The sequence below is a fragment of the Erythranthe guttata genome, chromosome 5 (assembly GCF_056151865.1).
Source record: "Erythranthe guttata isolate IM_541 chromosome 5, IM_541, whole genome shotgun sequence".
Classification (NCBI taxonomy): domain Eukaryota; kingdom Viridiplantae; phylum Streptophyta; class Magnoliopsida; order Lamiales; family Phrymaceae; genus Erythranthe; species Erythranthe guttata.
Window position 1 is genome coordinate 7,465,985 of NC_142537.1, and position 27,494 is coordinate 7,493,478.

At 40.0% G+C, this 27,494-nt stretch overlaps 3 protein-coding genes across 3 annotated transcripts; 1 reads left to right on the plus strand and 2 right to left on the minus strand.

The window, feature by feature from the left end:
- The first annotated feature begins 417 nt into the window (after nucleotides 1-417).
- LOC148770540 (uncharacterized) lies at nucleotides 418-4,363 on the plus strand. Its single transcript, XM_088817893.1, has 4 exons — nucleotides 418-2,413; nucleotides 2,467-2,844; nucleotides 3,092-3,189; nucleotides 3,281-4,363. The coding sequence occupies exons 1-4, from the start codon at nucleotides 418-420 to the stop codon at nucleotides 4,361-4,363; spliced, it is 3,555 nt and encodes a 1,184-aa protein (XP_088674019.1).
- A 2,269-nt stretch (nucleotides 4,364-6,632) lies between these two features.
- LOC148770541 (uncharacterized) lies at nucleotides 6,633-8,148 on the minus strand. The gene is made up of 2 exons (XM_088818248.1): nucleotides 7,685-8,148; nucleotides 6,633-7,607 (listed from the first exon to the last, which is right to left on the minus strand). Exons 1-2 carry the CDS (start codon nucleotides 8,111-8,113, stop codon nucleotides 7,419-7,421), a joined length of 618 nt encoding a protein of 205 aa, XP_088674374.1. The 5' UTR covers nucleotides 8,114-8,148; the 3' UTR covers nucleotides 6,633-7,418.
- Nucleotides 8,149-15,183: 7,035 nt separating this feature from the next.
- On the minus strand, nucleotides 15,184-26,243 carry LON2 (lon protease 2). Its single transcript, XM_088818753.1, has 17 exons — nucleotides 25,958-26,243; nucleotides 25,705-25,820; nucleotides 25,324-25,432; nucleotides 25,065-25,234; nucleotides 23,441-23,532; nucleotides 23,102-23,281; nucleotides 22,935-23,018; nucleotides 21,929-22,056; nucleotides 21,144-21,345; nucleotides 20,841-21,047; nucleotides 19,901-20,031; nucleotides 19,600-19,813; nucleotides 18,837-19,139; nucleotides 18,128-18,322; nucleotides 17,374-17,619; nucleotides 15,853-15,954; nucleotides 15,184-15,592 (listed from the first exon to the last, which is right to left on the minus strand). Exons 1-17 carry the CDS (start codon nucleotides 26,062-26,064, stop codon nucleotides 15,509-15,511), a joined length of 2,670 nt encoding a protein of 889 aa, XP_088674879.1. The 5' UTR covers nucleotides 26,065-26,243; the 3' UTR covers nucleotides 15,184-15,508.
- Nucleotides 26,244-27,494: the final 1,251 nt, after the last annotated feature.

A 27,494-nucleotide genomic window follows, 5' to 3' on the forward strand; every position in this document is an offset into this window, starting at 1 on the left:
TTGTCAAGCTACTGATCCGCTTTGCTCTCCCAGCTCATTTTCTACACTACCCTAGGTGATCTACATTTTAGCATCATCATTTTGGCGCCGTCTGTGTGAAAGATGCAAACCAGATCACGTAGCCAACAAGATCCTCCTGAGGCGTCTGCTCGGAGAGAAAATGACACAGCTAATAACCTCCCAGTCCGTGGAGGATCTGGCATGCCACCTCCTCCATGTGCCGCAGAGCCACCTCCTCCACGTGCTGCGGATCCACCTCGCGAGGTTCAGGTGATCCCTCCTCGAGACCCACCACTCGCCAATCCACCACTCCCTGCTCCTCGAACGGTTCAAATAACCGAGGACGCGCTCCAACGCATGATAGCAGAAGCCTCAACTCGCGCCGCCATGGAGGCCGTAACTCAATATATCGCTACGATGGGAGCAAACGCTCCCAATGCGATACCAGCGCCAGCTCCACCTATAGTGCCACCTGTGGCCCCACCGCCAATCCAGAATCAAATAAGTGTCTCCTCCTTTACCTCGGACCCACGGTCCCGAGTGCAGCTATCTACCAATCACAGACGGGCACAGCCCAGACAGCAGCGTCAGCGCTCACCCCCACGGGGGAATGCGTCACCACAGAGAGTCCCTCTCTTTAATGAGGGAGAAGGCGAGGTAAACAGCAGAATGTCTCGCCAAAATCTTTTCCCCCAACCGAATAATCCAATAGATGAGAGAATGCCCGTCCCAATAAGACGCAGTCCCTTCACCATAGACATCCTCAACGAGGTATTACCTCAAGGAGTAAAAATCTCGGGGTTACCTCAATTTGAAGGGACCACCGACTCACAAGAGCATATAGAGAAATTCAGCGCCATGGCGGATTTATATGGCCCGACGGATGCTGCGATGTGCAAAATGTTCCGCACCACTCTCTCAAAGACAGCAATGAATTGGTTCAACTCTCTACCCATAGGGTCGATTGACACATTCGCTCGACTGTCAACTCGGTTCACCAACCAATTCGCCATCAACAAGCAGTATGCCAAGATCCTAGCTCACCTTTTCTCTGTGGTACAGAGAGATAACGAAACGCTCCGCAACTACATCAAGCGTTTTGTAGAGGCCGTCCACGAAGTTCCCAGCGTAGGGCAAGACATGCTCTCCGGGATTATGCAGCAGAACTTGAAGCCGGGTAGATTCAAAGAATCCATCGCAGGCAAACCCCCAGGAAACCTAGAGGAGTTGCTGAATCGAGCCGAAAAATACGTCCGGATAGAGGAAGCCTCTACCCATGCTCCTTCTAAAAGGAAAAGGGAAGATGACCGTCAGGACAATAGGAGGCGGGATGATCGACGTCCACCACTTCCACCTCAAGGTCAACCATCTTCCTCCTATAACAGATTCACTCCGCTAAACACTCGCCTCACTGAAATCCTTCACGTGATAGAACAAAAAGGTTTAGCAGAGCCTCCACGTCCTATGCAGCCAAATGCAAAGCGAGAAAAATCGGATCGCTACTGTCGATTCCACAAAGATAGAGGACATACTACTGAGGAATGTGCACAACTCAAAGTGGCGATTGAGAGGCTGATCAAGCAAGGCCACTTAGGCGAATACATTGATAAGCCTCGAAATAAGCGCCGTGATGATTCTCCACGCCGAGATAACAATCGAGATCAACAGCAAAGACGAGACGAGGGGGGTCATCGACGCGACCCAGATAACAACGATAACCAACCTACCCGGGGAATCATCTCCTTTATCTCCGGAGGACCAGCGGGTGGCGATTCACAAAATGCAAGACGCACCCTCGCTCGATCAGCACGTATGAATCAAGAACGTGCTTCCCCATCCGCACGTATCTATCAAATACGAAGACCTGATCATAGCATAGTCTTCAACTCCTCAGACCTTGAAGGCCCAGATGAAGATCATGTCGATGCGTTGGTAGTAACAACAACGATGGCGAACTTCTTGGTTAAGAAGATATTAGTGGACGGTGGGAGCTCAGCTGACATCATATACCTCCATGCTTTTAAGCAGTTGGGCATAGATAATGCCCGATTTAGACCTATCTCCACGCCCCTGAAAGGATTCATAGGAGAGGGCATTTTGTCCATGGGAGAAGTGGAGCTGCCCGTCTCTTTAGGGGAAGACCCTTGTCGAATCACCAAGCTAATCAAATTGCTCGTCGTCGACAAGCCATCCCCCTACAACATCATCCTAGGGAGGCCAGCATCCATACATTCAAATCAGTGCCTTCCTCCTACCATCAGAAGTGGAAATTCCCTACTCCCTATGGAATGGGGGAAGTACTCGGAGATAGACGTCTCGCCCGAGAGTGTTATGCAAGGGCCCTACGAGAACCTTCCAAGAAGCCTAAACCGTCCGGAAGGGGAGACGACACCCAAAAATCCGACAAACGGAAGTGGGTCAACGCTATCATTGAGGATAATAAAGAAATCCTTATCAGTGTACCAGATGACAGCATCAAGCTAGCAGCCGTCGAAGAGCTTAAGCTCATAGAGCTCACTCCCGGAGATACTTCCAAGCTCATACCAATAGGATCCGATCTAGATCCAACCACAGAGCAGCAGCTAATCAACTTCCTGCGGCACAATGGAGATGTGTTCGCATGGAAAGCCCAAGATTTGTCGGGCATTCCTCCTCAGGTAGCTCTGCATCGGCTCAACGTCGACAAAAGGTTGAAGCCAGACAAACAAAGGAAACGGACATTTGGTCCCGAACGCAACAAGCATATCAAAGCGGAAGTGGCAAAACTCCTTGAAGCGGGCCACATACGACCAGTTCAGTATCCTGAATGGCTGTCGAACGTAGTACTCGTTCCCAAGCCGGGTGGCAAGTGGAGATTATGCGTAGACTTCACTGACCTCAACAAAAGCTTGTCCTAAGGATCCATTTCCTCTACCTAGAATCGATCAACTCATCGATTCAATCTCGGGGTGCGAGCTCATCAGCTTCCTCGATGCATACCAAGGGTATAACCAGATCTTACTTGCGCCAGAAGATAAAGAGAGGGCTAGTTTCATCACTGACCAAGGCATCTACTGTTATCAAGTCATGCCCTTCGGGTTAAAAAACGCAGGAGCCACCTACCAACGTCTAGTGAACACAATGTTCGCAGATCAGATCGGTAAAAATATGGAGGTGTATATCGACGACATGCTTGTCAAAAGTGTCAAGGTATCAGACCACTTGACCGATTTGGATCAGTGTTTCGCCACCTTACGAAGATATAAGATGAAACTCAACCCCCTCAAATGTTCATTCGGAGTTCGGAGAGGTAAATTTTTGGGATACGCGGGGAATCGAAGCTAATCCTGCTAAAATCGAAGCAATCACCTCAATGGCTCCACCAACATCTATCAAGAAAGTCCAACAGCTTAATGGTTGTTTGGCATCTCTGAATAGGTTCATCTCTAGGTCAGCAGACAAGGCTCTCACCTTCTTCAAGATCTTAAGGGGAGGAAAAAAGTTCGAGTGGGACGAGGCATGTCAAAAAGCCTTCACTGAGCTAAAGTTATATCTCGCATCACCACCCTTGCTCACAAAACCTCAGCCCAGAGACACCCTTCTAATGTACTTAGCTACCTCAGCTGATGCCATTAGCGCAGTCCTCATCCGAGATGGAAGAAAAGGCCACCAACCCATATACTACATAAGCCGCGCCCTCCAAGGAGCCGAGCAACGCTATACCAACATGGAGAAACTCGTTCTCGCCCTTATCAACGCAGCTCGGAAGCTTCGACCTTACTTCCAGTCACATCAAGTGGTGGTTCTCACCAATTATCCTCTGAAGCAGATATTAAGGAGTCCCGAGACATCCAGGCGATTAGCAAAATGGGCGATAGAACTAAGTGAATATGGGGTCGAATTCAAACCCCGCCCCGCTATCAAAGCGCAAGTACTGGCTGACTTTCTAGTCGAAATGACCTCAGTAGAAGAAAGCACCTCTCTACCTACTTGGTCTGTCAACGTCGATGGATCTTCCACTGCCACAGGAGGTGGAGCGGGTATCGTCCTAACAAACTCTGACGGAGACGAGTTCGAATATGCTCAACGATTCGAATTCACAGCCTCAAACAACGTCGCTGAATACGAAGCACTGATAGCGGGAATCCGCCTCGCCCAAGCAGCCGGAGCGCGCAAGCTCCTAATCCAAAGCGACTCTCAGCTCGTCGTTAACCAAGTACTCGGAGTTTACGAGGCCAAAGAAGACACCATGGCCAAATACTTAGCTCTCACACACACTCTATTATCCAAGTTCGAGAGCTACGAAATTAAACAAGTGCCCCGCTCCAATAACATCCACGCTGATAAATTAGCTAGGCTTGGAAGTTCCATGGCCAGCATTTGAAGTCGGAAGGTGACGCTCCTCACCTCACCTCAGCCTGAGATAACTTCACCCACTGAAGTACAGTACACCGAGGAGGATGAACCATGCTGGTTCACTCCAATCCTGAAGTATCTCAAGAAGGGAGAACTTCCAACGGATCCCACTGAAGCACGAAAGGTAAAAATGAGAGCCGCTCGCTTCGTCATAGTGGGAGAAGAATTGTACAAACGAGGGTTCTCATTCCCCTATCTCAAGTGCCTCGACCCGACCACAGCGGATTACGTACTTAGAGAAGTACACGAAGGCATCTGCGGCAATCACTTGAGCGGGAGAACCTTAGCTCTCAAACTACTGAGGCAAGGCTACTATTGGCCAACGATACATGAAGACGCGAAGAAATTAGTCCAGAAGTGTAAGCCCTGCCAAGAGCATGCCAATATCCCTCACTTACCAGCGGCATTAATGCAACCGATTGACAGCCCCATCCCTTTTGCCCAATGGGGAATGGATTTAGTTGGACCATTCCCGCCCGCCACAGGAGGACGTAAATACCTCATTGTAGTAGTGGACTACTTTACCAAATGGGTGGAGGCTGAACCCTTAGCACGCATCCGAGAAGAAGAAGTCATCCAATTCCTATGGAAGAACATCGTGTGTCGCTTTGGGATCCCACGTTCCATTATCTCAGATAACGGAACCCAATTTTGTGGTGACAAAGTAAAGAATTGGTGCCTCGGCTTGGACATCAAACAGTTTTTCACATCCGTAGCCAATCCACAGGCTAACGGCCAGACGGAGGTCACGAATCGCACCATAATCCAACACCTTAAAACAAGGCTTGGAAGTGCCAAAGGGAAGTGGGTGGAAGAATTGCCTAACGCACTATGGGCTTATCGCACAACCTCACGAGCAGCAACCGGAGAGTCGCCCTTCAATCTAGCTTTCGAAACAGAGGCTATTGCACCCGTCGAAATCGGAGAACCATCTTGGCGAATCACCAACTATGATCCGGCAGCTAATGAAGAAGCTATGCGGGGAAGCCTAGACCTCGTAGATGAGCTACGCGAGATTGCATACATCCGACAACAGATGTATAAATCACGCATGGCCAAGGTCTATAACTCAAAGGTCCGCCCTCGCTCCTTTCAAGTTGGAGATTTAGTCATCCGAAAAGCTGAAGCCTCTCACCCCATCGGTAAGCTCGACCCAAAGTGGGAAGGACCATATAAAATCACAAAAGTGGTCAACGCTGGAGCATATCGCCTCGAGAACATTGACGGCCACCCTATACCCAGAACATGGAATATAGGGAACCTCAAACGATTCTACGCTTAAGGTATACATCTACCTTACTTAAGATTCGTTGAAGTCACCACCCATACCCCTCCTATATGAAAGTTACTTACAAATTGTTACCCCTGCAGGCTCCGCGATCTTCCACGTCACTCGTCTTGTAAAGCTGTTTCTACATGCTTGGAAATTTTCTACTACATAACGAGGTGCGTTAACATCCTACCTAAGCTGGGGGGCTAGTAAATTTATTTACATCAGCAATTCTTATTCACATCTCACCATCTTATTACAGATTGCAAAACAATTACGAGAGGATGCATATTGCTCAATCAATGGCCCAAAGAGTGAAGACACCCCATACCACATCGCCAAGGGTAACAATACTTCCACTAGACTACAACACACGTATGCTCTTGTTTACTCTTACTAACGTGATAAAATAATTCCATCTAACAGGCATGATCACACAGCAAATCACAGCAACTCACGAGTTGATTTCATATCTCGAAGTGCGAGGAAGAAAAACCATCCCCGTAGAAGGGTACGTGAAATCGCAGTGCACATCACCTCAGCTTCAATTACTAAGTCTTCAATACAAATGTTTAAACAAAATTCCTTTTTTCTCAATTATACTTGACAGGCATAGAGACACCAAAGGAATTCAGTCTACCATCAACACAGCGAAACGAACGAGTACAAGGAAGACGTGGAAGAAGAACAAGTGTAGTACAATCACTTAGAAAAAAATTTTATCGAGTCGATTTATTTGCTTTAGCAGTAGTTATTTACCTTCGCCTCACGTAGGCCTATCGCATTAGCTATTTACTTACATTCGCCTCACATAGGCCTGTAACAATTCTCCTTTGCTATCATTGAATAAATCATAATTTTCGCTTTACTATCTGCGCATTTACATCTATACAAATTACCTCTTACCATGAGACCAATTCAATACCACCCTACAAACACCTAGAGAGATTTAGATAATCCGTATAGCCTGGCCAGCTGGATTATCTAAGTCCCTTTATTTGTTTCACAAGGTGCTACTTTTAAAACGTGGCCACGGACAAATATATTTAAGACTCAAGCGGTCCGAACAAAGGCACGACCCTTAACAAAAACCTTGGGAGACTGATCCCCTCCTCAAGTACATCGCGTACAATGCTAAATGTAAATACATATAAGCAGCGCATTAACTCTTGACAATGTCAAAATAAATAATTCAAGATATCAAACTTCAAATGTCAAACAAGGAAGAAATTCAAACGAAATAGTAGAGGACATACCCATCTACATCAGCAAAAAAAAAAAAAAAGTTTAACTATCCTAGCAAATAAATCTAAACTCCCCCACCACGGGCGGAAGACGCCCCCACAGTGGGATCATCAGCAACCATATCATCCACTAGCTCTGTGCCTGTTTCGTCGACATCTACCTCATCATCCTCTTCATCGGAGATACCAGCCTCCATCCCTCGAATCACCTTCTCACTGATACCACCCGCATCGCGAAGATATTTGCGACAAGCACGCACTAATGGCTTATAGACCACAGCCAACGCATGCTCCTCAATCATAGCAGCACACTCATCACTACCTCGGAAGCTAAGCTTGGTTTCCTCCACGATGGACTCCCTATAAGCCGCACCACCTGACGTCGCGAGGAACCTCTTCTCCGTCGCCTTCTCGACTTCGTATTTCTCCTTGAGCTGGTCATAGCACTCTTTCAACTTATGAACATCATCCTTATACGCCTTCGCGTCACCTCGGATAACCTCGAGCTCTTATGTCCTACGAGCAAGCTCCTCTGTCCTCTGAGCAAGCTCTTCCGTCCGTTGAGCAAGATCGGACCGCGCTATCTCTAACTGGCTTAGAAGTTCATTCTCACGCGTCTGACTTCGAACCCGCTCCTCTTCCTTCCTAACTTCCACATTCCTACCGTGCTCCATGAGATATCTCCAAGTCGCTACCAACTAAAAAAAAAAAAAAAATTTACACAAGGAATAGAGGAAGTAACATTTAATCTGGTTTTAAATAAACAAGGACTCACCCGACATATGTCCCCACCGGCTAACTCCAACATGTGAGAAGGGCCCTTACCAGACATCCGAGCACGGTCATACTCCCGAACGAATCCCTTGGTACTCAACATAGGCAGATCATGGTCCGACACATCCCAATACGACTCCTTACCGTCGCGATTCACGCCATAGGTAAACAACTGTTTCCCTCCCCCACCATGGAAAGCATAGTTCTCCTCTGGGTCTACCCGTGGACGCTTAGGCACAGCCACATACTCGGTATCCACCCTCTTTCCCTTGCCACGATCCCTCGTCGGTGGACGCCCCTCCACTTCACCAGCACTACTACGGTCGTCTTCGATAACTCGAGGAGTTTCTACATGGACCGTCTCACGAGGCAAACCACCTGAAGAACCTCCCAACGTGGCGGGAACCTTCTTCGATGCCTTTTTCGACATCCCATTCGCCTTAGCCCGAAGTGCCGCAAAGGTGATACCCCCATCTACAAAAGATAACAAACAATAAGAGACATGGGGTATATACAACCAAAGAACTACAAAAAAATAAAAATAAATAAAAAAATAAATAAATAAATGAATCACTCATAGGATATACGGTGCTGACCCTTCGCCTTTGGCATCAAAACCCTCGGGTCAAATTCCACATCACACAACCTAGACTCTTCTATCCTCTTCACCATATTCGCAGTTATCTTGAAACTCTCGCACGTAGAGTTCCAAACTACGGGGACATCGAAAGTGGGAGCCTTCACATAAAAAAAATGGGTCTTCCATTCCCCCAAAGATAACTTCACACTCTTCAAGAATTGGTAGGGAACGCGAGGATGAAAACAAAAGAAAGGCAATTTACTGGGCCGATGTAACGTAAATAACGCCTTAAACAAACTCACGGTTACTGGCTAACCTACTCGAACAACTCTATAGTGAAACGCCTCGAACATCAGAACAGCAGTAGGAGTTAGCTTACTATACCCTATCTTAAATTCCTCGCAAACCTTCAACAAAGTCGGATGCGGTGTAATCTGAGATGTACACGTCCAATACGTCAAAAATACCGTATGAAACCCATTGGGTGGCGGGTACAAACGATCGCCCTTCTGAGGCAACAACAACTCGACATTACTTGGCGCTCCAGATAAACGACGAATAGAATGCAAATGCTCTTCCGTCAATACACTATCAAAATTAACTAAGTCCAAATTAATTGGCTTATTTTTCTTTTGCCTCCTCGTATCAATCTCAACATCACCCGGCGGAATATCATCTTCCTCCTCCTTTTCATCCATCGGCTCAACTTCACTACTAGGCAACGCATGATCACTCGCCGAAGGTGCTTGAATCGAATCATCGCTGTCACTACCAAAATCCACGACTTGACGCCCGTAACGACGCTTACTAGAACCATCTTCCACAACACTAGAGCGAATATTAACATTACCATTCGTTTCTACATCATCACTCCATGAATTAATAATTTCTCGCCATCCATTACCCCTCCCACGAAAGGGATCAACTTCACCTGAAAGCTCATCGGCTTGGAGAACGTTATCCCGCGAAGAGCGCCGAAAACGGGCCTCGGACGCGCGCGCACGCGCCCCCAAACCGCTCAGCAACATGCCCCCACGCGCCTCACTTCCACTCTCGGCCACATCAACGGACGCGCCAGCACGCACGCAGTTATTGGGCACCGCGCGCACTTCCAGGTCTGCATCAGCACTCACCTCCTCCAGCGCGCGCGCGTCGTGGCACGCCCCACTCCCGCGTGCTCGTGCCCTCACGACCGACGCGCCATTAACCCTCCCCCATCCTGTCATCGACGCGCGCGCGCGTCCCCCATTCGACGCACTGGACGCGCGCACGTGTCCGCCAGCCAATGGTCCACCATGGCATCTCCCTCTCTCTCTCCTCTCCTCGGCAAACGTGCACGGCTCCAACTCCTGGGCTCGACTCGGCTTCGCTGCACCCTCGAAGCGCGCGCCCTCTCCCATAACAATACATGGGGATGCACGGCTCAAGCCACTCCCCTCAGCCAAGCCACGATTAACCATGTTTCTCCCCTCGATCCGTACACCACCTACAGTAGCTCCGATTTTTTCACCCGGTATTACAAGCTTCTCGCGTTCCATACCCACCGTACCAAAAGTTTTCTCGCCCCCTCAACCGGATTTCGAAGTTTAATACGCAAAGATTTCGACTTACCCGGATTCGACATGAGAAATAATTTTCTCCCAAGAAACAAATTTTTTTTTTCTACTCTACCGCTATAGAATAAAAGAAGAAGCGCACAGAAAAAGACCTAAATTTAAAAATACATACCCATATTTATTCCGCAAGAGTTGAAGAGTAATTTTTTCCACCGCAGAAGGAGTCTATCTATTTGGCCCTGGTATATTATTTAAAACCCTTAAATATATACCTCGCTGCCAAATAAATATAATTATCCCTTATTTAAATTAAGGAGATCAATTCAATGCCAACGGAAACTATTCAAGCCACGACACAATTAACTCTCGACACGAGCCGGATTCCCCTAAGCATGTCTCCCATCTCGACTCGAGAGTTGGGGGGCTTAATGATATACCTAATTGGGCATACCCAATGGGCCCTAATTTATTTAATAATTAGGCCAAATACACGAAAATTCCAATCACTTACAATTGGGCCCACTACACGAAAGCCCAAGCACCTTCAAAGTAAGGCTTGGGCCCAACAAAGTAAACTCAACCCAATCAACGACATATAAATAGATGTTTCACTCATTTGTAAAGGTATGTTCTAATTATCCACAATTGATCCAGAGTTTTATTCTCTCTACTATCTTTACGATCCGTACATCTGACTTGAGCGTCGGAGGGGTTTCTGCCGGATCAACCCCCGGCTTAGTTGACGTGTGCTCATTTCGCAGGAACCTCAGGATCATCAAGTTGTCAAGCTACTGATCCGCTTTGCTCTCCCAGCTCATTTTCTACACTACCCTAGGTGATCTACATTTTAGCATCATCACTATGGTACGTAAAGATTGTATTTGATCAAACAATAAAAAACATGAGTTCGTACCTAAAATAATCTATGCAAATTTTATTAAACCTTAAGCAATTTTCATTTGAAAAAAAACTTCTTGAAGAAGAAAGACTTAAAAAATAAAAGCAAAAGTTGCTTAGCTAGCGTTAGGGGTGGGCATTCGGGTCGGGTTATTCGGGTGTAACCCGACCCGGTCGGGTATTACCCGACCGGATCGGGTAATTTTTTACATAGCCGGGTTTTTCCCGGGTTCGGGTACCCGGTGATCCCAAACCGGGTCGGGTCCGGGTAATAGAAATTCTACCCGGGTACCCGATCGGGTACCCGGTTTAAAAAAAAAAAAAATTTTTTTTTTTTTATATATATATAAAGATATATATATATATATATATATATATATATATATATATATATATATATATATATATATATATATATATATATATATATATATATATATATATATATATGTCTGTAATACATACTATATATATATATATGTCTATATTTGTATGTATATATATGTATATGTCTGTGTGAGTGTATATATATATATATGTATATCAGTATATGTATATGTATATGTATATATATATATATATAAATATATATATGTATATCAGTATATGTATCTGTCTATATATATATATATATATATATATATATATATATATATATATATATATAATATATATATGTATATCAGTATATGCATATGTATATTGCTATATATATGTCTGTATATATATGTATACCTTAAAAAAAAAAAAAAAAAAAAAAAAAAAAAAAAGAGGAAAATAGCAAAACCCGAACCCGACCCGAACCTGACCCGAAATAACCGGGTACCCGGGTTGCCGGGTACCCGGTTATCTCGGGTCGGGTTCGGGTAATTTTTTTTTTGCAAAAAACCCGAATAACCCGACCCGAATAACCCGACCCGACCCGACCCGAATGCCCACCCCTAGCTAGCGTCCTATCAAGATTAATAATTAAAAAAAAAAAAGTAATTAATTTTTGAAACAAGTAGCGTAAAATTACTCATACGTTTTAATACTTAATATTGTTATTTAATTAGGAACTTAAACTTTTCCCATCGTTATATTACTTCATAACCCAACCACCACCAACCCAGGAGATTCAAGTTGGATTCGAAAATTAACTCACAGGGCTACAATTTCCGTGCCAAAAGAATAAAAAAAAATATCAAAATCAAGTTCGAAGTCAAAACGATATTAATAAAATTGAAATAACAATTAAAATGCCAGTACTCTTTTAAGAAGGTAACACACATTTGTGTTGGATGGTGAATAGATAAATACATTATATCAATATAACTGTAAATTTAATTCCTTTTTAATACAAAAGCTCTTTCATAAACTTTTTTGTGTGTAAATATATAAATATATAGGATAAGTTACTAACGTAGTTTATGTTCACATGGAAACAAATAATGAAAATACTATAGAGCACTAGATCCACAAATATCTATTGAATTTTATTTTCGCACTAAAGGATCGATGGTAAAAGTGGTAGATGATCGAAAAAGGAGAATTACGAAGAAAAAATCAATGAATATCATCAAAAAATTTACGAAAAGGAGAAAACACTAAAGCAGTTAAGATGAATAAGAAGGAAAAAAGTAGTTCAATCATAAATAAATATATACAAAATAATATAAAACTAAACATTTTTTTTTAAATCAAACTAATCATTTCAATAATTAGTAAAATTAGAATTGAAAGAAATTATCAATGTCACAATTATTTACACAAATTACGTTTATACTATTATTTTGATAAAACATAACAAGTCAATTTGTTTTTTAATAAATATACAAGAAAATTAATAAGACACGTGCGCACGTGCACATGCCTAGTACCTTAAAAATGCTAGTAACTTTGAATCTACTATCTAAAATGAAATTAAATTCACAAAGTAAGTGTGAAATATGTAAAATGGTTAAAGCACCGTTTTATTCCGTTGAGAGAAGTACAACACCTATAACATTAGTTCACACCAACATATGTGATTTAAAATTTGTGCAAACTAGAGGAAGGAAAAAGTACTTCATCACTTTCATAGATGATTGCACAAGATATTGTTATATATATCTTTTAAGAAGCAAAGCTGAAGCAATTGAGGCTTTTAAAGTTCATAATAATGAAATTGAAAATCAACTTACCAAAAGAATTAAGAAAGAGGAGAATACGTAGTTCCATTTGATGAATTTTGTCAATCTAGTGGCATAATTCATCAAACGACTGCTCCATATTCACCTCAATGTAATGGTGTTGTCGAACGCAAAATTCGTACTCTTAAAGAAATGATGAATGTTATGTTGATAAGTTCAGAACTTCCCCAAAACTTGTGGGGTAAGTAGGGGTAGAAATCGGACGGAATGGATCGGAAATGCCCTTTTTGGAAATTTTCCAATTTTTTTCGGAACTTAAAAATAGGTTCCAATTTCCGTTCCAAAAAAATCGGAATTTCAAAATCTATTCCAATTTCGGAATACCTCGGAATCGGCGGAATTTCGGAATTTTCGGAAATTGCATTAATTCTTATTTTTTTGTTCCAAAATCGGAAATAAAGATAATTTTTAGTATTTTTTTTAATATTTTTGTAATTTTCCGGCAAAAGACAAGAATCCAAAGCAAATGTCAATAAGATGAAATGTAAACACTTGTAATAACAACATAATCGGTTTATCAAAGCAACCATAATTCTTGCAAGTTTTCAAAAAAAGAAAAAGTAAACATAGTTCTTGCAAAACATGAATAGAAAAACAATTCAAAAATAATATATATATATATATATATATATATATTTCGGAAATACAATCGGATCGGAAATCGGAATTTCCAATAATTTTATATGTAATTCCAATTCCGTTCCAAAAATAATCGGAAAAATCGGATATCGGAATATCGGAAATTGGAAAGAAAAAAAGTGTTCCAAATTCGGATATTTTCGGATCGGAATTGGCGGAATTCGGAAATTCCGTTCCAATTTCCACCCCTAGGGGTAAGCCATCCTTTCGGTCAACTACATTCTTAACAAAATACCACCCAGTAAAAAGGATGAAACTCCATATGATTTATGGAAGGATCGTGAACCATCTTATAAGTTTCTTAAAGTGTGGGAGTGTTTAGCTAAGGTAGAAGTACCTAAGCCTAAACAAGTAAAAATTGAACCCAAGGCTATAGATTGCATCTTCATTGGATATGCAAACAATAGTAGTGCATATAGATTTTTAGTGCACAATTCAGCAATTCCCGGCATAAATGAAGGAATGGTCGTAGAATCAAGGAATGTTGTTTTCTTTGAATAAATCTTCCCTTGTGAGGAAATAAAATAGACGAGTTCCAATAAGAGGAATTATGAAGCTACGAGTGATTCACCTCAAGTGGAGAAAGAACCAAGACGTAGCAAAAGAGTCAAAGTGGCTAAGTCGTTTGGTCCCGACTTTCTAACTTATATGTTGGAAAACGAACCAATGACTATTCAAGAAGCACTGTCTAGTCCCGAGCCTCCCTTGTGGAAAGAAATTATTAATAGCGAAATTGTATCCATCATGTAAAACCACACTTGAGAATTGTTTGATCTCCCTCGGGGAAGCAAATCTTTAGGATGTAAATGGATCCTAATAAGACAGTACAAAGTTGATGGATCAATTGACAAATACAAAACTAGATTGGTAGCTAAAGGGTTCAAACAAAAAGAAGGTTGTGACTTTTTTGATACTTACTCGCTTGTAACAAGGATTACTTCCATTCGTGTGCTCAGTCTATTGCAGCATTGCATAACCTTGAGATACATTAAATGGATGTGAAAACAGCCTTCTTAAATGGCGAACTTGAAGAGGAAATTTATATGGAACAATCTCAAGAGTTCATTGGTCCCGGACAAGAAAATAAAGTGTATAGACTTGTTAAGTCGTTATGTGGACTTAAGCAAGCGCCAAAACAGTGGCACAAATTTTTTGATAAAACAATGTTGTCAAATGGTTTCAAAATCAATAAACGTGACAAATGAATCTATATTAAAGGCAATTCAAATGAATATATAATTGTGTACCTATATGTAGATGACATGTTGATTATGGAAAGTAATCATGAAGTTATCATGAATACTAAATAAATGTTGAAACGAAGCTTATTTGTCACATTTATTGATTTTGAAACCATTTGACAACATTGTTTTATCAAAAATTTTGTGCCACTGTTTTGTGAGATATCCTGTTGTACTATAAGGGTATTGTGATGCAAATTGGATATCGGACACAAAAGACTCCAAATCTACAAGTGGATATGTGTTTACCATCGGTGGTGGAGCAGTGTCTTGGAAATCTTCAAGATACTAGTAACAGTAGGCACTACCCCAAGTCCCTAACAGTTACCAGAGGTCCACAACATCTACTTGTAACCTCGCCCAAGAGAAAAATAATGAAACAAAAAGGATAACACAAATAAAGAAAGAGCAAGGCATTAAACAACGCAATGATCTCATTAATGAACTTGTACATTTGCCCCTCATATCAACATGAATACAGGAAAATAAATAATTAACATTCTTGCAAACACAACTTTCTGAGGGCAAGAAAGAGCATGCAAGATTTCCATGGTATATATATATTACAGTGGCATGAATCCAAAAACGTATCCTGTAGATAGTTTCCAGCAGCTGCTTGAAACCTTGAGCTTACAAGAGAATCTGTCGTACAATTGATCACACTCGGCAGTGGAATTAAGTCTGGACATCATCATAATCATTGTCCAATAATTATGACGATCGTTAGAATGAAAGGATTGGTCATAATTTTGAATGCTGTCTCCAAGGACAACCACCTTCGAAAGCCTGTTCCAGCACATCCTCCATCCGCTTTGCAAGTAATATCTGTTGAGGCAAGATTTATTATAATACGATACTGGTTTCCATCTCATTATTCAACTTCAGAATTCACCAACTATTTTGTTCAAATGTCTATAAAGTATCAGTCCAACATCAGTAAGAAGCATAATGAATACAACCTGGTACATCTTGCTCTTAACTTAAATATCAGCTAACGTTAATAGATGATGTCAGAATTTCATGTTTAGCAAAGTGTGAGTTGCAAAGAATTACGAAACGACAAACATGATATGGTCATATTTTACCTCCAGGCTAGAGAGCACAGCTGCTGGCACCTCTGCTAAGTCCTTGAAGTTCCTCTCAGGTAGAATAACTCTCTTAATTCCATATCGATGGGCTGCTAAAACCTGTACAGCACTTGTTCGATAGTTAAATAAAGAAAATCTCAAGAGGCAAGCATGGATGCTGCATCAAATTATTTAATAATGAAACAGAAAATAAGTTAAATTATTTACAAGGTTTGCATATTAATAGAATTTGTTTTTTCTGTCGGAGGGGTGACTGAAAAATACTAAAATGGCATTCAAGAAATAAGAAATATTGCGACATTGTTGCAAGGAGCTCAGTCATAATTCATAGGGACAGAAAAGAGATCAGTGGAGATATATATATCTGCCACACAATCTTCCCAACATTAGCCATTACCCCAACCCTTTCATGTTCGTTGTTTCCTACAGCAACCAACCTTTAAGTATTAATTATCAAGGGCCGAGGCATTAAGGGTGGCAAATGATGGGTCAAGTTATGTTACAGTGAGGTCCAAAACATATCTATTGATTTGGGTCGAGTTAACTATGTTTCTCAATCAAGAGTTTGTTTTGGGTATGGCATGCATCGAATATTCAAAAAGATAACGTAGAATCACAGACACCTTTCGTACTCTGCTAATTAATGTAGCATTCCATTACAAAAGACATCAGTTATTGGTTTGATATGCATTTCTTCAGTTTGAACAATCTACACTTCAAATAATTGTCACATTAATAGAAGAGATTTTTTTGGAATGGTATGCATCAAATACTGGAATTGGTAAACCGTATTTAATGTAGTAGTTATTGAAGAAACATAATTTCACAATAACGTAAAAATACATCGAATAGTATAGCCGCCATTCACAATTATAAAATGAGAGCAAGTTTTAAGTATCCCAATATTATTAAGATATACATCCTAACTTAGGTATTTTATGTTTAAGATGCAAAAAGTTTATAATATACTAATACAACTTTCAATTAAATATTATATGTTTTAAGGATGTTATAGTCATTTTACTAATTTAATTGTATATAAATCGATAGGATAAATGGGTTACAATGTGGTAAATGGTTAGGGTTTCTAACTTAAATAATGAGATAATTAAAATTTTAAATTTCAATTAGATATGATTTTAATAAAAGCAGATAAAACAAGATATATGTGCATAGGGCAGTATACTGACAATCCTGTCCTTAGATCAGATCCACAGTCTACTGTTCCAGGAGTTCCGTACACGGTTTCTCCAAATCAGAGAATTAGCCCTATTCTATGTTCTCCATCCCAGTGCAGAAAAGCATAATCAAGATTTAGAGTCGAATTAACGGGTAATCCCATCTCAATTTTAACATGCCATTTTACATATGATGAGCCTTTGAGTTGACTAAGCAATATCTAACCAACTAGGTGCAATATAACTACCCTTTGACACACCTAATCAGATCAAAGAAACTAAAACTAGGACATCAGAACGAAGAATTAACCATGACATGTAAAAGAAGTACAAGGCATACCTTATCCTTGACGCCACCTACAGGCAAGACTAAGCCCCTCAAAGTCATCTCCCCAGTCATTGCTGTATCTGCTCTAACTCTCCTCTGACTGAAGAGTGAAACCAAAGAAGTAACGAGAGTCACACCAGCTGAAGGTCCATCCTTCGGTACTGCCCCAGCAGGAAAGTGTATATGAACATCACGCCCTTCAAGGAGATTGCTCTCCACAGCAGTAGTCAACTTAAGTTCTGTTGCTCTTGCTCTTACCTATAATATCTTAAGACAGAACCATAAATACATTGCCAAAGAAAACTAACACCTAAACGCAACTTATTTTCACTAAATTAGTTATGCATGTATTATCCCCAGCAATAATCCAAATCAAGAGGACTTGATTTTCATTTTACATTAAAAAAATTTAGTGTATTTCTGAAAAGTTAAATGGCAAGTGAACAATGCTTTACTGCAGCAATACTAATTCCAACAGACTTGGTAATCTTAAGTGATAGGCTAGCTTAAGCAAGGACGGCATTCATAATCGCATCTCACACACAAATTTCAATATCAGCAAGTAAAATTTTCCAGAGGTGACTTCTGAAAATAAAAGAAAGAGCATAGTGATAATGGACACGGTTTTTCGATGGAGAGTTGTAAATCTTGCAAGAAACCAATCTCATTTCAATATCTCAACGAAAGAAATCTCAAAGACAAACAAACAGTATTTTCTAAGGTGCGTGATGCTGCGTATGCAATCTAAGAATGAAGAATTCATTACCCATGTTAATGCAATTTGTGCTGACTCCTTAATAACATCCCCAAGTTGGCCTGTGAGATGCAACTCTCCTTTTCCACCCATTGCAGTAGCCTCAACAAATTGAACCTCCCCTCCGAAAGCTGTCCATACAAGTCCAACCGATACCCCAGGAGTCGCAACTCGCTCAGCAGTTTCTTTATCATCATATTTAGGGGGCTGACAGTCATCAAACACAGATTATGTTACTTCTATAGTTATATATATTTTCAATAACAGATTTAAAACTGTTGAACGACCACTTCCTCTAAAAGCTAGCTTAAAGCTTAAGTTGCTAGTGAGGTGAATCATTTAATACTAATATATCCAACAAGCCCCCTCACGTAGAGGCGTGTTACTTTTTGAAGCCTTCACGTGGGAATTTTTTAAATGGGTGGCAGTCCGATTCGAACACTGGACCTTCAATTTGGGCTGGCTATGATAAGTTTTTTGATGAGGTGGTCACTCAACATAGTATCAGAGTCAGGCCAAATGAAAAGTCTTATGTTCGAATCCCACCGCCACCCATTTTAAAAGTTCCACGTGCAAGGCTTCAAAATGTAACAAGCACGCACATGAGTTGGCGTGTTAAAGTTATAAATATTAATGATTCACTTCACTGGGATTAAGTTTTTAGATGAAGTGGCCATTCAACAAAAACTAACACCTTCTAACCGAGCATAATCCCACTTACTCCAAGCACTTTCTCAAGCATAGTTTCATCCACAATGAAAGGTGAGGCAACCCTGAATGCATTTGAGATATCATGATTGTCAACACCGATTGGAATCACTTCCATTTCCACTTCAGCCTCATCAGCCAGTCTACCATCCAACAGTGGTGAATCCAACCGCTGGACATCTTTGGTAAGCGGCACAGCATGATCTCGTTCGGCGACTCTAACGGCTGCAGCACGAGCTAAGGCAGCTAAGTTTCTCTCTAGGTTACGGACACCAGCTTCCCTAGTATACCTTTGAATGACAAGTTTTACCATAGCCTACCATAAAATCAGGAAAGTCAGTATGAGTAAGGGACCTAGTATGAGTAAGGGACATTGTAGGTTTCAAGTACACGTCTCAAATTATATAGCTTTCTACAAATATCAAGTTAGTATTAATAAATGAATTAATCAAAGGAAAGTGCGATGAGGATAACCATAACCAATACAAATAGCTAAAAACCTATTTCAAAAGGTAAATCGGGGATACATTAAAAAGGAGACCACATCCTTAGAGAAAAATAAGTTTATATTTGAAGTAAACTGAGTACTACTTATAAATCAGCGGAATTCACATACAAAAAGTATATAATCAGTCATGGCAAAAGAATGACTGGTGTAATCAATTATATATTATCTCTGATAAACAGATAGTTCGACGCCAATAATAAAGTGAATAAAGCAGTACTCGACTTGATATGATCTATTGCTAGTTTCACTTTCATGGTTTATGGAATACCTCAGGAATTTGAAGGAAATCAAAGCTCAGGCCATGCTGGTCAAGAACTCGTGGAAGTAAATGCCGCATCGCTATTCTAAGTTTCTCCTCAGGTGTGTATCCTGGTAGCTCAATGACTTCCATCCTGTCTAGGAGTGCCGGAGGAATAGGTTGTACTCTATTAGCAGTAGCCACAAAAATAACCTTCGAAAGGTCAAATGGCAAATTTAAATAACTAAAAACTTCAATCAAGGATCACAATCGTAATGTGTTTATTTGCCACTATCACAAACTTCACCAACAATAGATAGTAAAAGGATACTGATCGTTAAAGGTTTTGTTCTGCTCAGGATCAAGGACCTCAAGCAACGCTGAAGCTGGATCACCCCGAACATCAGAACCTGTTTTGTCAATCTCATCCAACAGCATAACTGGATTGCAAACACCTACTCTCTAGAAAAATCAAAAGAGCGTTTCAGTTACCGTCTGAGAAAAATATAACATTAGATCATTTCCATCTCTCGTCCAAGTTTACTGTGGTCATACAAATATAACATTCGAATACTTGCTTAAGATTTCACAAAATTTCAGTCGAAGTCAAACAAAAATGCACCAGGATAAGTATATTAATTTGATGAAGAAGTCACAGGTCGGTTCATAATTTCCACAAGTTAATGCTAATCAATCAAGTGAATGCGGTACTTTTGATGTTCAATTTTGGATTTGTTTTCCTTCCCTGCATCAATTCTAAACCTCAACACACTGACAGCAGATGAGACAAAATGGGATTTCAGTGAGAATGTTTTTTTAATTTTCAACTGCTCTTGTCATGGAATGAAGTCTAACAAAATTGCATAGCTGGAACTTAAGGACTTCTGATTAATTTGACTACAGTACCCATATGTCGTTTGTTGAATGACCACTTCATCTAAAAGCTTAATAAAAAAGAGAGAGGATGGGTATTTCAGGAATAGTCATATTCCTTCCAAAACATGCCACTGCATCTCTTATCTAAATATGCTCACTGATTCATGTTTAAATCTTTTCATCACTAATTTTCCTGTGTCTAAAGATAAGCAACAGAAATGGCAGTTGTAGATCAAATAAAATCATCGATACATCTCCACACAATATGGTTAAAGCCAAACCAGGCATAGACCGACCTCATACAATGTTCCAGCTAAGACACTCTTCTTTCGAGAAATGTAATGCTACAAATCAAACACAGCATAAAGTGAATGTTTTGCAATATGATTGCTCACCTTCAGTCCATCAATCAAACGCCCAGGCATACTCCCAATATATGTACGCCTATGCCCTCTAATGTCAGCTTCATCTTTAACTCCACCTAGGGATATGCGGATGAATTTTCTGCCTAAAGCAGCAGCAATTGATGAAGCTAAAGATGTCTTTCCAACGCCTGGTGGACCAACAAAACACAATACTGGACCTCGTGCATCTGGTTTGAGCTGATATATTTAAGACATACAGTATTCATGTTTGTCAACTACCAGCCAACCACTAGATCAAGAAATTTCAAATAAAAATGGTAATAGGAGCACAACCTTTCGAACAGCTAAATATTCAATTATCCGCTTCTTGACCTTTGTTAGTCCATAGTGATCAATGTCGAGACGCTCTTTTGCAGCCTTTAAGTCCAGTTCCCTTTCTTCACTGGCTGTCTGCCAGGGCAGGTCAGCAAGAAGTTCCAGGTATACACGAGAGCTATTATATCCAGGTTGCTGGGGCTGCATTTTCTTTAGTCTCCTGATAAAAATATTTAATTTGGAAATTAAAAGAAACTCTTATTACCAGCACAGAATCATAGAACGGTAGAACCGAAAGGCATCTAAAGGAACATGCACACAACATACTAATGTCTTATCATGCTCGCAGCAGATCTACCCACTTATGTAGCAAGTGAAAAAATGAATATGCTTTTTGAGCAGCTCATAAGCCTAATTCAGAAAACATTCTAAAACAAAATGAGAGCGCCAGGTAAATCAAACATGGAAATCTTAAAAAGAAAAATGTAAGATACTTGACTAGTTAGCTCCACCGCAATGAAGGACAGTCAGTTGACAATTGACTAACACACGGACAGCTCTGGGGTCAGAAAGCTTTAAAGATTCTTAAAAAGAATCTAAAGAATGTTACTTCTCCTGCGAGTATCTACCGTGGTGGTCAAAAGACAGAAGTACTACCAAAATTCATAACTGAATTTCGATCATCTCTAATATCAAGAACAATGATCTTTGTATAACACATTGGTAATAAATTTAAACCTAGTGTCTAATGAATATATCAAGAACTACAGTCTTTCTATAACACATTGGCAGTAAATTTAAACCTTAATTCTCTCTGAGCATGTTTCCAGATATTTGCTGGCATGCCTGCATCTTGCATCTTCCTCTCCAAAGCAGCCACATCATCCTCCTCATCATCATTATCTCCAAGTTCTTCCTTTATAGCCCTCATCTGGTACATGGTCCCAAAGGCATACACATAAATGCACGCCATCAGGACTTATTAAATGCCATATAATTTAATGAAAAATGAATGAAGGCTTTCTTTGGGATATGGAAATAGAATACTTGGAGAAATTTCCTGGTGCAAGTCATGGATTTAAAATTGGGTTTCCGACAGTATTATGGTAGTAGAATCAGGGCCAAATTTAAGGACCTAATTTAGTACTTAGCCACGTAAAGATTGACCTAGATGATAAACATCCTGGAACAAAGGAAAACATATGTATCTAGCTTGCAAAAATATCGGTCAACAGGCTTGACACACCAACATGTCCCTAAAAGAGTGAAGTAAATATAACAGAAACACTCACATTAGAAAAGAAAATTGCTAAAAAAAGTAGGATCAAGTTATGTGGATTTATAAACAATTACCCTTTTCAATTGGTCATCACAATGACCTGAAAATAGATATGTTAATGAAAAAAAATGGATAGCTCACAAATTCTTAACTATAATCAGATGCACGGTGCCAAATTATTGTAGAATAAAAATCCGCAAGCACGCATGAAAAGAAATTACAAAAAAGGCTCGAAAACATTATTTCAGGTGGGACACTAAAACAGATATGACCTTCGTAGAGGGCAAAAATATCAAAGATGGGAAAAATGAGAAAGCTAAACAGATTTAAGATTTTTGAACGTGCAATTTTATATGTTTGATGCACAGTGACAGCATTGGATCCTTAAGCAGCTCAGGCATTGACAACAAGCAATATTTCAAATGCATGACATGTAAACCAAATTACATGCAGGCAGATGAGCTTTCTCATGTTTCATTCAAACAGAAATCACTAAAACCTCACTTATTAAAAAAAATGTAATAACAAACCTGCTGACGGAGGAGAAACTCTTTTTGTGACTTCGATAATTGTCCCTCAACCTTTTGCGTGATCTTCTCTGCAACACGAATCGACTACACAAGGCAAGCAAAAATAGCATGAAGCATGTTTCACAGGATTCTAAAGTGTACAAACACCATCAGCTGAATCAATATACCTGTAAATGTCTATCAACAAGCTCAGTTGCTTTTGAAAGCCTCACTTTCACATCAACAGAGTCTAACATGCATAATTGCTCTTCAAAGTTAATCTCGAAGCTTGCGACAAAAATATCAGCTAATTTGTGCACAGGAACTGTCTCCAGGAGAACTTTCGTCCTCCCTCCTGTTTTTTGTTTCTGGATACATAAATAACTCAAATAAGAGAAAAGTTCATCATTTTTTTTTCTAAGAAAAATAATTAAAAATGCATGTCTAGTTCAACTAATTGATAACTTCCTCGGTAATGTTTTAGCATCTTCACGCATCCAATCTTTAAAACAAACCTCAAGTGTTACCTGCTCAAGAACAGAAATAAGCTCCATGGCTGTGGCCTTGAATTGTCTGGATAACGCAACAAAATCTGGATCTTGTTCCACTTGATCCATCTCTAATAATATTATAAGATGGTATTGCATCAGCATCTTGATAAACGTTAATTCTGTACAGCCTATCTCACATATGATGCTATGCAAAGTGGTAAAATAAAATTAAAGTGAGGATTTTCAAAATGCAACTACATAGAATTGCCAAAAAAATAAAAAAATATTGATCCAGGAGGATATATACATTCAGTGCTTCCTTTTCCACCCACAACTGTATCAAACTGATGTTATTTTCATGAAGACGACAATTTTGGATCAAACTGAGCATGTAGTTATTCAGTTGTTTCCACATTCTGCTCACATGATTTGGAACCGCTATATCAAAAGGAATATTTAGGTATGAATTTTCTTGCTTTGCTAATGCAAGAACAGAAAAGGATTATGACACATCCTTCAGTACACTAACAACTGACACAGTAACAGCAATATAATATATCTCATTGACTCAAAAAATATGAAATGAGTGCCTACAAAACAGAATTTGTTACATTCAACGCTTTCTAATAGCATTATAATTTCCATAGTGTATCAACACCAGCAGTCATTTCAACAACATCAAACAAATCAATAACAACATCACATAAAAACAATCAACTTCACTCCCTCCAATTCATTTTCTGAAGTACAATTGGGGGAGGAGTGAGGGGGGTGGGGGACTGTAGCATCTTGCTGAAGTCAAATACTGAACCGTTCACAACGACTTCTCTCAGTTGTCTCAAACTATTTCTCCACTACCGCAATCATTAGAAATCCCAACCAAGTTCAACGGAGGTTAGACATTCAGAACTTCCCATCAGATGGTTGAGTGGGATTTGACAAACTACTAAGTTTTACCAAGAAGAGTAATGGTTCAAGTAGATGTTTAATGCCAAAAAAGAGTAAAACAACCAAAGCAAGTTAGCTGGGTGATATGTGTCATCCCCAATTAATGTTCTTACTCAAATAATAGTTCATACCTAGCCTACTGCACCTGAATTATAAGTTTTCTGATGCCAAAAGTTAGAAATACACCAAGGCTAATTAGCAGGATGAACTACATGCACATCCAGTAAATCTTCTCATTCTCCATGGGCATCAAAATATTATCTTGTCTTACTCAGTATATTTAACCACTGGAAACTACAATAGGTTTTTTCCCCCACTTGAGTACAATTATAGAGGATGGAATCAGGTACTTCAAAGAGATTGAATATTCTCTTCGTAAAAAAAGACATCACAATAAAGTCAGGGAGCCAACCAATGGGCATATCATCATGCAAAGCGCGGAGTTGCAAATATTGGCATGTGTACACAATTAGTAACCTTCATCTAACGCGGCTCCTAAGAAAGAATTACAACAAGAAAGAATTTACACTAATTCATACAACTTCCGTTCTTCTAACTCCACTGCAAGGAAAAACTATGAATGAATTATTTTTACATGCATGATTAAAGAAAGCCATCAGAGCATGAGTGATGTTTCACGGTATTTTGTTAGCAGTCCACATTCACCATGTAAATCATTTATATCAACACAAAAAATATGGCAGATGTTTACCAGCTTTTGCCATCTCTAGGGGAGTGATCCGAGCAGTGTAATATGTTCCTCTTGTGCTCAGCTCTTGTACACTAAATCTGCACAAACCTTCAAGAACAACAATGTAGGTAACCCTCCCACTAGGTTTCTCCACTCCTCTTGATAGATGTAAAGCTCGGGCAGCAACTCCTCTGGAGAGTAAGAGTGTAACATAGGTTAACCAAAGAATTTAAGCAATACCAAAGGGTAAACAAATTCCGCTTAACGAATATCACCATACCTATTATGCCAGTGTATGACTTCCTGTTGATTCTTACCACCAAGTTTGTGGGAGTCAGATGTTTCCTCTTGGGTTTTTGAGCTTCGTTCTCCTAAATTAGTTCCCCCACCTTCAAAGACAGTTCCAAAACAACTCATCAGATAATTTAAAATGATCTTCACACTGTTGCTACTAATACTAAAACACTTCTCATGATCTTTTTCATGTCAAGACTGATTTATTTTCAAAACTGATCAATTAGCATACCAAAATTCTATGATATACCAGGTCGAACAATCACTCCCTCAATCAAAGAGTGCAAACACTCATTTTTTTTCTTTTGAAAATGAAAAAAACACGGTCAGGCTCCGAGAACTAGACGCGAGAGCGTGCATCGATTACCTGCAGACGACGTGGAACCAGCCGACGGAGCCTCTACAGCAGCATCACGAACTGGGAGAATGCCAATAATTCCTTTCTCTTCCCTCTGCCATAGCTCTTGTTCAACCAACTTCACACTAGCAGCAAAAAACCATTCACAATAACGTAAGTAATTCTCGTTTCAAATACTAGTAAGTTTTAGATAACAATAACAACAACAACAACAACAAATTTAGCCGGCAACAAGGAAAATTGAGATGAAAAATTGAAGTACCTGCTGGGTGAAGTGCATCGAATACGAATAATCGCACCAGGTAACAATACTTTGTTCCGAAAGGGGAGAATTGCGAGTCGACCCGGTAGCTCCACCGATTCCGCCATAAAAACCGTTTGTATAAAATTCCCTTTCTTTTAGAGAGAGAGAAAACAGAATTGTGTGTGTATATCTGATATTGAGAGAGAAATCAAAATCTGAAAATAAAAAGGGGGAAAAGAACAATTGACCGAACGAGAGGTGAGTTTGGGAGGTTAGGCAAACAATAATCAAAGGCCGACCCAACTACAAATATATATAGATAGATATATATATTGTTGTGTATGTATATCAGTATATGTATATATACAGTTTCTCTCTCCTCCTTGTGATCATTCAATGTTTGCCCAAGTGAAGTCCACTTGTTAAGTCTATAATGTCCCGAGTCCTCTCATCTTTTCATTCCGAATATAAATTTATCTTCTTCTTTCCTAATTCGATAAAAGAAAATGCTCTTTACGGTTTAAAAAGTGCTATTTACCGTTCAAAACAAAAAAGTGTTTATCTCTCTAAAACCCCTAAAATTTTCGAAAAAAATGGACGAACACCTAAGTCGGGCGCCCGCCGCCTGAACAGACGCCCAAAGTGGGCGTCCGTTCAGGCGACCGGCGCCCGACTTGGGCGTGTAAACAGTTTTTGGACGCCCGGTTTGGGCTTTTCCCGGGCGAACCGGCGCCCGGTCCAGGCGCCGGTTCGCCCGGGAAAAGCCCAAACCGGGCGTTCGATTAAATTTATTTTTTTTTTTTTTTTTCCTGTTTTAAAATAAATATATTTTTTTTCTGAATTAAAATAAGTTAGTAAATTTAATATAATTTATGTTTACAGAATGTCTAATTGGGCGAAAAAATTCGGACTCGGAAAAGGGAAAGGACCCCTGATTCGTCCTCCTCTCAGGGGCGACATTCTCACCGCAGGCGTAGGACGAGGGATACTTAGGTGTTCAGGACCTGATTTTCGTTTTTTAGGCAAAATTTATGTTTAATAAAATATGTTGTTCAAAACCTTATTATTATTATTATTATTATTATTATTATTATTATTATTATTATTATTATTATTATTATTATTATTATTATTATTATTAAAACATAATATAATAATAATAGTAACATACTAACATTCATTATAACATCATAACATAATAATAATAACACACAATGTCAATAGTAATACATTCATTCCAATAAAAAAAACAAAACTAAATCAAACACTATTTAGAATATCTCACGCTTCACGTCGACTCCGCAACGCCTTTAGTAGACTACTCTGACCTCCCATATATTGGAAAATGATTATGCTTCGCGTATACTACTCTGACCTCCCATCTATCGTCCGACCGTAGCTCTCCGACAATTTGAAAACCACAGTTTCTGTTTTTGCTACCGGTCCTTCTCGGGCGCGCGTTTGGGTTAGTTGATGGACATTCTCGTTTCTCCCCGTATAGGTCATAAGTCAGAAAAATCTTTTTTTTAGAACAACTTTTTTTTAGCATTTTCAC

Excerpts from the sequence above, each read along its gene's own strand:
- LOC148770540 (XM_088817893.1), top strand. The coding sequence starts at position 418 with ATGGGAGCAAACGCTCCCAATGCGATACCAGCGCCAGCTCCACCTATA. Across the intron at positions 2,414-2,466 it reads CAAAAATCCGACAAACGGAA|ATGACAGCATCAAGCTAGCA; the intron begins GTGGGTCAACGC and ends TCAGTGTACCAG. Across the intron at positions 3,190-3,280 it reads TGCTTGTCAAAAGTGTCAAG|TTCGGAGAGGTAAATTTTTG; the intron begins GTATCAGACCAC and ends GTTCATTCGGAG.
- LOC148770541 (XM_088818248.1), bottom strand. The coding sequence starts at position 8,113 with ATGTCGAAAAAGGCATCGAAGAAGGTTCCCGCCACGTTGGGAGGTTCT. Across the intron at positions 7,608-7,684 it reads CCGGTGGGGACATATGTCGG|TTGGTAGCGACTTGGAGATA; the intron begins GTGAGTCCTTGT and ends TTTTTTTTTTAG.
- LON2 (XM_088818753.1), bottom strand. The coding sequence starts at position 26,064 with ATGGCGGAATCGGTGGAGCTACCGGGTCGACTCGCAATTCTCCCCTTT. Across the intron at positions 25,821-25,957 it reads CGATGCACTTCACCCAGCAG|TGTGAAGTTGGTTGAACAAG; the intron begins GTACTTCAATTT and ends TTTTGCTGCTAG. Across the intron at positions 15,955-17,373 it reads TAGGTGGCGTCAAGGATAAG|GTTTTAGCAGCCCATCGATA; the intron begins GTATGCCTTGTA and ends AGTGCTGTACAG.